Genomic DNA, 10,200 nt, shown 5'->3' on the forward strand with positions numbered 1-10,200 from the left:
AATTTCCTATCTCTAAGCCTTCCTTCTCTCAATTGACATTCCTACAGCCAGGACTTGGAAATTTCCTATCTCTAAGCCTTCCTTGCTTTCAGCTTACTGGATTCAGTTTCACAGGGATTCTGGTGTCTTTTACGTGTGAGTGGCATTAGACTCTTACTTTATGCTGTCTCACTTCAATAAAAAGTTGGCTCTGGAGTTTAGGTATGATTTCCCTCCTCTAAACACAAGCATACTTGTTTAAATGAATCTTTCCCATAATAGGCAAGCCAGTGACTATGTGACAGAGAAATAAGAGGAAAACAAGGCTAACTGATAGACTTTTTCCTGAGGGGATTATCATTACTCTTTCCAAAATCTTTGGGCTTAGTTTAACTTTTTAAAACTTTTGCTAAGGTTTGAACCTCATCTCAAGATTTGTAACACTTTTATGTAAACTTTCTTTACATCAATATTTTAAGTATCTTGGGTATGGTTAAAAAAAATCTATAAAATACGTAACAAGAGGGTGAACACAAAACTCATAACATAGAGGTCGTTAGTTAAAAATCAGTACAAAGGCAATCTTAAAGATGAGGCATGCCACCATCTTGCGGCTATGTTCCCCCCACTCCCCACCCTGTGGGGTGGAGGAAGCCACATGGCTGATAACCACCTTTTCTCGGGTTGGAAATGGTGGATCTTGCCAACTGACTTTACTGTCATCTTGATTAAAGGTGACCACATGGTTTAAGCCAAGCAAGAAAATAAAACCCTGTTAGCTATGAAGCTCAAACTAGATTATTCTTGCAGAATATTAAGTAATCCTAAGGAGCCTCCCTATTATCAGCCTCAATCCACAGTCCTTCCTCTCTCTCTTGTCTCTCCAGTCTCTCTTTTACTCTCCTCAGCAATAGGTTCTCCAAACCAATGCCCTCAGGTGTCCACTTTCCGGCCACTGGCAGCCCTTAATGCCCCCACTGCTTGCTCCCACTCAGCCATGGAACCTTCTTTTCCTTCCCCTACTGGCTTAAATCAGCCACTATTCACCCTTTGCAGGAGATTGCTGGGGTGGATGGCTTGGTCAGTGTATATGTCTCCTATTAATTAAGCAAACACTCTGAAATAGAAAAGGATTGGAGTCTAATACCAATGATTCTTCTGTTTTCATTTAAAAGAAATTAATATATCTCCTAATCTTACCATCTTACCATGACATTTATATGATTCTCACTCACGACCTTCTCCTGAGGAGTCAAGCAACTCTGGGGCACGCTAATGAAAGCCTAGACAATTTGCCTCCTAGCTCGTCTATGTATTCCTGCCCATAAAGTGATGCTTTTAATTCCAGAGCTTTCCTGACATCAGAGCCAAACTTAGAAGCCTAGAAAGGGAGCCCCTAAGTCCAGAGAGCCCATAAGTATTAGCAGTAGCCTTCAAGGTGGTACTATGGGAGAGATGAAGAAGAACTGCAAACAAAAATACATGATGCTAGTTAAGGCCTTCTTGTGGCCATTGCAACTCTCCATCCTCTGTTGCCTTCCAAAGCCTGCGGCCAGTTTCACTGCATAAGCCCCATAATCTGAGGCTTTTCATTCTGCACCCCTGGTAGTTCAGTTTCTCTCAATGTGGAGCTTAAGTTACACAAATTCATCTTAGCCACTCTCCAGATCTGCCCCAATTATATTCTCTTTCCTTGTTGACTTAAGACCATCTTCCTACACTGCAGATGCAGATTACCTGTAACAAAACCTTCTGTGAATTCCTCCTACTTCATGGGATAACATGAACTCTTGGAGTTGCCTAAAGCCACCTATGAGCTTGTCTCAATTCATAGTCTGTCTCTCTTTAAGTTTATTTTCCAATCCCTTTCCTCCATCTTGCATTCCTCATGGTTATGGTTTGAATGGAAATATCATCCATAGGCTCATGAGTGTGAATACTTTATCTCTTGTTGGGGGTGTTCTTTTGGAAGACTGAGCAAGCTTTAGGAAGTCGAGTCTTGCTGAAGGAAGTGGTCACTAAGTGTAAGTCTTAAAGTTTTTGTAGCCTCACTTCACTTCCTGTCAGCTTCTTGACCACTGATGCAATATCCCAGCTAACTCACATTGCTCCTGACATGTTCCTTTTCATGATGGGCTGTGTACTATACAGGGTAATGGCCTTGTGAATTGGAGTAATAGTTCCAAATAAGTGACCGGAGGGGTGGACAGCTGTGTTGTATAGGGTGAGACAGGAAGGTATTAGAGCAGAGGTGTCAGCCTGGTTGACTTACAGGGATGGGCTACAGAGGAGAAGGTTATCTACATATCGCACAAACTAAAGAGAATAAGTCAGATGCCAGAGCATGGCCAATTAGATTTTGGGCTGTCCTAGAACTCCTGGGTTAAGACAGCTCAAGTACTTGGGAAGAAACGTTAGTGTCCAGGTCAGTCAAAGCAAAGGCAAAGGTATTTTATGACTGAGGGATCCAGAGGAACAGAAAGCAGAAAGACATCCTTGATGTCTGAGACAGGTCCTTCTAGGAATGATAGAAAGAAGGGTATAGGGGTTGGGTACTACAGGTTGGATATAAGCCACTGCAGAGTTAATAACTCACAGATCCTGAGTCAAGTGGTATGTTCCATTGGGTTTTTACCTGCAAGTACGGGATTTTGAAAGGGGCAAGATGTGAAGTGAAGAAGGTCTATTCTTTAGGGGTCAGAGATAAGAAGTTTAAGTGCCCTGAGACTTTAAAGAGAGAATAGATGCTGAGCCTGAGTGATAAAATTGGTAGGGTTTTGTAAGTTGATGACAAAAGATGAATAATGTTTGGTTACAGAGGGCTTTTGGGTGTCCTATACCCAGGGGTTCTACGAGGCTGATAAGGAAGACATGTGTAAGATTGTGTGGTTTGGAGGATAAGGACGGGGGGGGGGGAATGGCCAGCTAGCCTGGGGCCAAGTGGATTCGGGAAGTGAAGGAAATAGAGGCTCCAACTCATACTATTCAAAGCTTATTAATAACTCATACTATGCAAAACTCATTAGTCTGAAGGCTTCTATATCATGATATAGTGTCTCTATATACATCATGATATATACATGGATAGTACTTGGAGGCTACTTGCTTTCATAAATGAAGATTTATTAGAAAATAACCATGCTCCCAAGTTCGTTATTTTCTGTGGCTATTTGAGTAGCTGAATGAAAACTTCATGAATGAATTTTTTACTATTTGGTACACTATATATAACACATTTGCTGACCTAGACAGGTGAATAACCCCACCTCTGAAGTTGATCATCCCAATGGAACCCTCTCTAATTTCTACAGTTTTTATTTTCTTTTGGAAAGTGCATGTTTGTTTTTTCCCCCTGTGGGAGGAAAGCTTGGCAACAAAAAGAAGATATTATGCATAAATTTACTATTTGCAAAACTGTCTGTTTGATGTCCTATAATGAATTTAAAGGTAAGGTCATCAGAGTGCTGTGGATAAAACAAAGCTTTTCTGAATACTGGGATTTGTCTCTAGTTCTGGTGAAGCATGTGCTGTGCTTCCAGAGGGGCTGGAAGCTGTGGAAGATGACTGACTGTTCAGCCTTAGCTGCCTGCCAAGTTGTGATGAGAACAATCTGGTGAGGCATTCCCCAGACTTCACCAGGAATCGAGTTTATACAAAGGAACAAATGTGTAGTGTGTGTGTGTTGTCAGCATATTCTTGGGACATGCTAAATGCCATGTAAAACAGTAATCATAAAGTGAGAATCATATATATATATATATATATATATATAGTAATCATACAGTGAGAATCATTATGTGATTCTTACCAACCCAGTTTCAACCATTACTTCCATGTTTTCAATTCTCATTAGACATCTCTGCTTCTTACACAGTACTTTGGATTCTTCAACCAAGCATTCATTTGTATGTACCACACACACTCAAACTCCACAAATACAGTACACGCGCACACACACACACACACACACACACACACACACACACACGTAGAGAGAGAAAGAATTACTAGACCATCCTACAAACTCTTCCAAGTCACACATCTCCCCTTGTCATATTCTTTCTGCTGTAGCGTTTAACAAACTATATAATTTGTCTATTTTTCATAGTAATAATTTCATGTATTTTTCTCCAAAGTTGAATGTCAGTTCTTTCAGAGCTTGCAACAAAGATCTATTATCTTCCATTATTTTGTATAGTCAAAGACCTAGAATAGTGTCTGCCATGGGAAATGGTCAATAAATATCAGATGAATGAACAAATAGCTTCATGTCCAGTTGCTCTCAATGTCATCTCCAAATGATTTTTGGAATCCTAAAGAATCCTAGCCTGTGTTTTTCATGATGCATTTGCATAGGCATTATGTCTGTTTATTGGTTATTAGCATTGTTCTGATAAGACCATAGATTCTTCTAACCAAAGCCTTATGCAGTTGAAAAATATTAACTTAATCCTCAAATTATTATCTAAGTCAGATTCTTACTCAGGGGAACTGCAAGCCTCATGAAATCTTAAATTATTAAATTGTTAAGTCAAATATCAAGGGAATGAAACCATCTCAGTGGCTTGTTCTGTTATGAAATCAAACCTTTAAAGCATTTTCTGTTCTCTAATATTTATCAGTCACATATAATCTCTTCTCCAGATCACCACTGATGAGCTCGGTCCGGTCCATAGCTCCAGGGTGAGCTGCAGCTCCTTCCCCTTGTCACTCCAGTCTTGGGAGTTCAGGGTGTGCTGACGCATGTCATATGGACAATGACCATTGTAAGCAGAGCACAATTGCTGAAGCTTCCCCCATATGAAAGAAGTAGAACTTCAGGGGGTGGTGAGGTCTGGTCAAGAGTTTGTGATGATAGATGTCCCACTGCTGAGCTACATTCTGCATAGGTAGCTACACTGCAAGCATGGTACTTGATTCATACGTCTGTGCCCTGTCTTGAACTTGTACCAGAATTGTTTTTTTTTATCCTACTATCTCATCCAATATGCAAATTCAAGATTTAAAACTGTGTGCACCTTAATAAAGCTGGATCATAAGTCTAAACTGAAACAGAATAAATTTTACACAGAGGCCCTTCTCTTCCTTTGAGGTTGTAAGTGGAATTTGTTGATAGTACAGAGCCTTTCCTTTTCCTCCTACACTGCAGCATTTATAAAGTGAAGAAATGGAAAAGAAAATTTATCCCTTAAAGTGTTTTTCATGAAGTAGAATCATCAGCAGAGCATAATAAAGTGAGCTTGGGGAGCCTTATGTACAAATATGCATCTATGTACTTACTGGTTCTGTGACTCCAAGGACAAGTCTACACCTCAACCTCCACAGCTACAGAGTATGCTAGGATTGGTTAGACTGACCTGTGACATGCTTAGACAGGATTTGTGAAATGTATATATGGTGTGGTCTACAGAACATGATACAAGCTTAGGAAATGACAGTTACCACTAGTTCTTCCTGTATGTGATAGTCTTAAGACATTGATGTGATATATTGAATGGCTAAAATGTTCTTCATCATGACAGTATAGATCAAAATGAACAAGACCACTCATGACTCAATAGACCTCATTTTCTACCTGTGTGGATTAAATGACTAAACCATAGCTATATGTTTAGTGCTTAATCCTTAGATTTTGCTTTTGCCAAATATTACATATTCACCTGAATGGGACAGAATTAAACCTATTAAACTTAAAGAACAAAAAAAATTATTTTAGTTAACAGTTTAAAAATGGCTGATTCTCTTGCTTCTGGGCTTGTTGAAGGGTAAAACTTAATGATTGTTAGGGTATGTGAGATACACTAGTCATGCCATCTGGATCAGGAGCAAAAAGAATATGCACAACCTTCAAGGACCACCCCAGTGACCCACTTTCTCTAACAACATCCACCTCCTACGATTTCCAAAATGTCACAAAATAACACCATCATCAAAGGATCAAATATTAAACACAAGAGCTACTGATGTATATTACGTATTCAAACCATGATGGTTTACACAGAAAGCACACAATGAGTTGTCTTCTAACAAGTCAAATTCCCTTACACCGTTGTTTCCCAAGGTAACTATTTATTCAGTTCCAAAGTATATTTTGCCACTGAAAGTATAAACTCTACTTATCTCCATCAATTATATTTATCCTTGGAAATTAAAGATATTATTAACTGAAATCCTGGCAGAGCCTTGTTTATTTTGGCATTTCTGACCTACATGGTAATTACTGTTGCTATATCCAGCCCGAGTTAAAACTGACACTCTAACCCTCTTCTTAAGAATCACTCGCCTCTCTGAATTCAAGGCTGAGTGACTTAGTAACTTCTAGCATTGGCCCATGAGAGATTTATGTGCCTGCGCCTGGATCACTCTTTCTGGAAAGTAGTTGCCCACTGTGGAATAGCCTTTAGTTACTATAGCTACAGGAGGTTGAATTCACTGTGATAGAGCTATCGCAGAGAGTGTGCAGAGTCATCTTAACTGCCCAGTCGTCCCTCTAGCCCAAGAAAATATTACTTTCTCTAGGATCTGATGCTATGACCTGATAACTTTTTGTTCCTATTGAAGCTAGAGCATTTATGGGAAAGACTCCCAATTTTAAACAGTGGTATTCTAGTTAACTTAGCAGAAAAGGAAGCATAAGTAAAAATTAAATACATATGTGAAAAATCAATAAAAATATTTAAGAATATTCACATTATGCAGGGTGCAATGGCCTTGAATGTGAATCTTTATGCTATGGTCCTTCTACTCCCAGAGTGGAATTGAATTTGATTATTGTCTGTATTATTCACTTTTCTGTTGCTGTGGTAGAATAGTCTGGAGAACGCATCTTTGGGGAGCAATTTTGGCCTACAGGTGCAAGGAACTGGCCTGGCAGTCAGGAGGTAGAGAGACTACATCTATTCTGCATACTGGTAGGACAGAGAGAAGGCAGAGGGGAAAAGGGAAGGGAGGAGCCAAGGAAGGAAACAGCTAATGGAGTCAACTTGAAGATTCACCTTGGGCCTTTCTTCCTCCTTTGACTCAGCATAATTACAGAAAAATTCACATATTATAAATAAACCACTCATAGAGATGTGTAATGTTGTATTATGTGTAATATGAATCTTCCTACCATTAAAGAGCTACTAAGGTGGCAGTATGGGTGTCATTAACATAAAACAACAGAGTGGTGTAAGGGGAGGGTGTAAGACGCATGGCGTCATCTCTCAAAGTTGGTGTTTTCCATTCCTTTTTATTTGAATTTATTCATCATTGGTTTGAAATTGGCCATGCCTCTAATAAACTCCCACCAAGCAAAAGTCTTTATTCAAGATCCACCATGAGATGGTGGGGTAGATGAGAACAGCAAGGGCTCTTTGTGATTACCAACTGGACTTTCATAGCTGAATCAGGAGGCTGACTCACACTTCTTTTACCTTTGCAGGGTCTCCGTTTTGGTGCCTGTTGGATATTGTTCCTATAAAGAATGAGAAAGGAGATGTGGTCCTTTTTCTGGCTTCTTTCAAAGATATAACAGATACTAAAGTGAAGATTACTTCAGAAGATAAAAAAGAAGGTATATTTGGTTTTCTTAAAACATAAATTCCTAGCAAAACAGTTTGAAATTGTTCACTCAAATATATGGAAAAGAAAAAAATGCCCTTTTGATAACAGCAATTGATAACTGTTGGTTAATGCATATGGAGAGGCCAGCTCCCAGATCTGCTTCAGGGTAGTAAAAAGAAAACCTCAGAGTAGTGAAGGCTTACAAAAAAATTCTTATGTGAGAGTTGCTAGACATTTCTGTCTGAGGGGAAAAATGAGAAAGCATACGTTTTCCTGATGGTAACCTTCTCTTTTATTTCAACTGATATAATTTCTCTTTCTTGATGACCTCTATTGGCCTCCTACAACAATCTCTCTTCTGTTGCATCTCTTTACATACAAATAGATCTCTCTTTATATGCCTGCACCTCTCTCCTGCACAGTTACATATTTCTATATTCAGTTACAACATCCTTTTACATACAACTGCATATCTCACTTTCCATACACATCTACTCTCAGTAATACTCACTCTCACACTTGCTCACTCGCTCAGCTTCTCATACAATTCTTGTTCGTCTCTCACACTCGGCTCTCTCTCCACAGCTGCCTTCCTCATAGCCCTACGCACCACTCCTTCACTCTCTTTCTCTCCTCTTCTCACCACATTCCTTTCCAGCAAAAACCTAACAATTATAAGTTAAGTTTTCAGGGCCTGATCCATTCTTTTTTATAGAGTTATACATATTTTTCTACTTCTCTGCCTTCCTCCCTTTCCTCATCTAACCCTCTTCTCCCCCCCCCCACTCCCAATTTACTCAGGAGATCTTATCTTTTTCTCCTTTCTATGTAGATTCATATATCTCTTTCTTAGGGTCCTCTTCTTATAAAACATGATAAGTCACGTAGTTTATCTTAGGCAGGGGAGGTCACATTGACTGTACAGTGAGTAACACTTAGCCATGCATGTAGCTCAAATGGTTAGGGTTCCCAGACAGAGAATGACATTGGGATTAAAGACTTAACCATAACAATAAATTATCTGGACTTGAGTGGTAGGAAGTATGTGCAGACTGAAGTTGCTTCAAGCTCTGGCCTTGAATCAACAACAAACAACACCTTGGAAAATGATCTCATGTATTTGAATCTACAGGCAACCAGATATTTGTCTCCGGGGGCAACTAGCCTGTTTGAATTTGTTCTGGAGTCTAAAATTACCTGTCTGTGTAAAAGACTGTCTTTCTGACTGGTAATCCTATGACTGCTGAGTAATGTAAAATATTCTAGTATTATTTCTATTCATCAAAATTATGCAGTTAAGCAGAAACCATCTTCCTCACTATCCACAGCTGTATGTGTCCAATAGATGGAATATTTTCATGAGACAAACACACAAGCAGTGGGAATACATCCAAAGCTGTATGCAGGGAAGAAATGAAGTAGCTCAGGAGAGAAATTATAGACAGAAGCAACTACTTTCCAGAACCAGTGATCCTACAGCATTGCTGGTGGAGCTCCACAACAGGACTTATACAGCTGGTGGGTTGACTTGTTAAATACTGGTTGTTAGTGCTGTACATTCTCAAGGCCCCTTGCAACCAGCAATTCTCAGCAATTGATAGTGCTTAGTCAATATTTCATGTATGTTCAAATTCATGGAAATGTGCATTTACATTTTCATCTTTGTAATGATACCTTACTTGACAAAAAAGAGATTTTCACATACCTCAGTCACTTACATGAGGACCAGAAAATAGCATTACAATGTTTCCCACCTCCTCGTTTAATCAGGAAATACAGATGTGTTAACACTGGTGTTGTGGAAGTCATGGTGTTATTTGATGTGTGGTAGGTAAAAGTGCCATATGCTGGTTGTTAGATGGGATGTTACTGACAGCCATGTACCACCATGTCCCATAGAGCTTGCACTCTACAGTATGCTAAGTTCATTCAAAGTTACAAACAAGCTTTGAAAACATTTTTTAAAATCTCTAAGAGTATATATTTGTTTAACGTTCTATCATTTAGTTGCCTATTAAGAAATTGCTTGTATTTGAAGTTGTCTAAGAAAAGTCAACAATGAGAAAAATGCTAATAATAGTGTTATGAACCAAAATGGGATCTGGTACCCAGAAAAAAGAGGCTGTTTGGTGTGGGCTTCTGTGTAGTAAGTTGTTAATCAACATCACCAACTTGGTATTTCAACCCTAAGTTTTAGGTGTGGACTCCACTTTTAAAAATGTATAATGTCTCATGGAATGACAATGCAAGGGAAGAGACATTGAGTTTGGGTTTGGACTTCTCCATTTTGAATCTTTGCAAATGACAGCTCTCCTGTATATTAAAAGATACAGACAGTGCTAAAAAAAAATTCTCATATGAGGTGTGACCCCACTCAAGCTCATCTGCAACACTGCTGTCCAATGATGTAAATTAAGTGTGGATTAATTAATTTTATACAGAAATTCATTTGATGGACTTCATTTAAAAACTACAAAGTGTATCACTTCTATTTAAACAAGCATTTGAATCATTAATTGCTACATCGCTGGGGCTTTATTTTGACTGAAGATGGAACGTGACGAGACTTGCTGTCAGTTCCAGCACTGTGAGCTGTTTGTGCCTGTAAAAATGAGTTGACATCTCACGGTGTGTGTGTAGGACACTGTGAGCTGTTTGTGCCTGTAAAAATGAGTT

At 39.1% G+C, this 10,200-nt stretch overlaps 1 protein-coding gene across 1 annotated transcript in view; it reads left to right on the forward strand.

Annotated features, from left to right (window-relative positions):
- The window catches only part of Kcnh8 (potassium voltage-gated channel subfamily H member 8), a 484,346-nt gene that overhangs the window by 191,868 nt on the left and 282,278 nt on the right, over positions 1-10,200 (forward strand). The window contains exon 3 of the mRNA XM_005368749.3: positions 7,403-7,534. Coding sequence (XP_005368806.1) covers positions 7,403-7,534 — 132 coding nt within the window. The remainder of the gene's footprint in view (positions 1-7,402; positions 7,535-10,200) is intronic.

The sequence above is a fragment of the Microtus ochrogaster genome, unplaced genomic scaffold (assembly GCF_000317375.1).
Source record: "Microtus ochrogaster isolate Prairie Vole_2 unplaced genomic scaffold, MicOch1.0 UNK40, whole genome shotgun sequence".
Classification (NCBI taxonomy): domain Eukaryota; kingdom Metazoa; phylum Chordata; class Mammalia; order Rodentia; family Cricetidae; genus Microtus; species Microtus ochrogaster.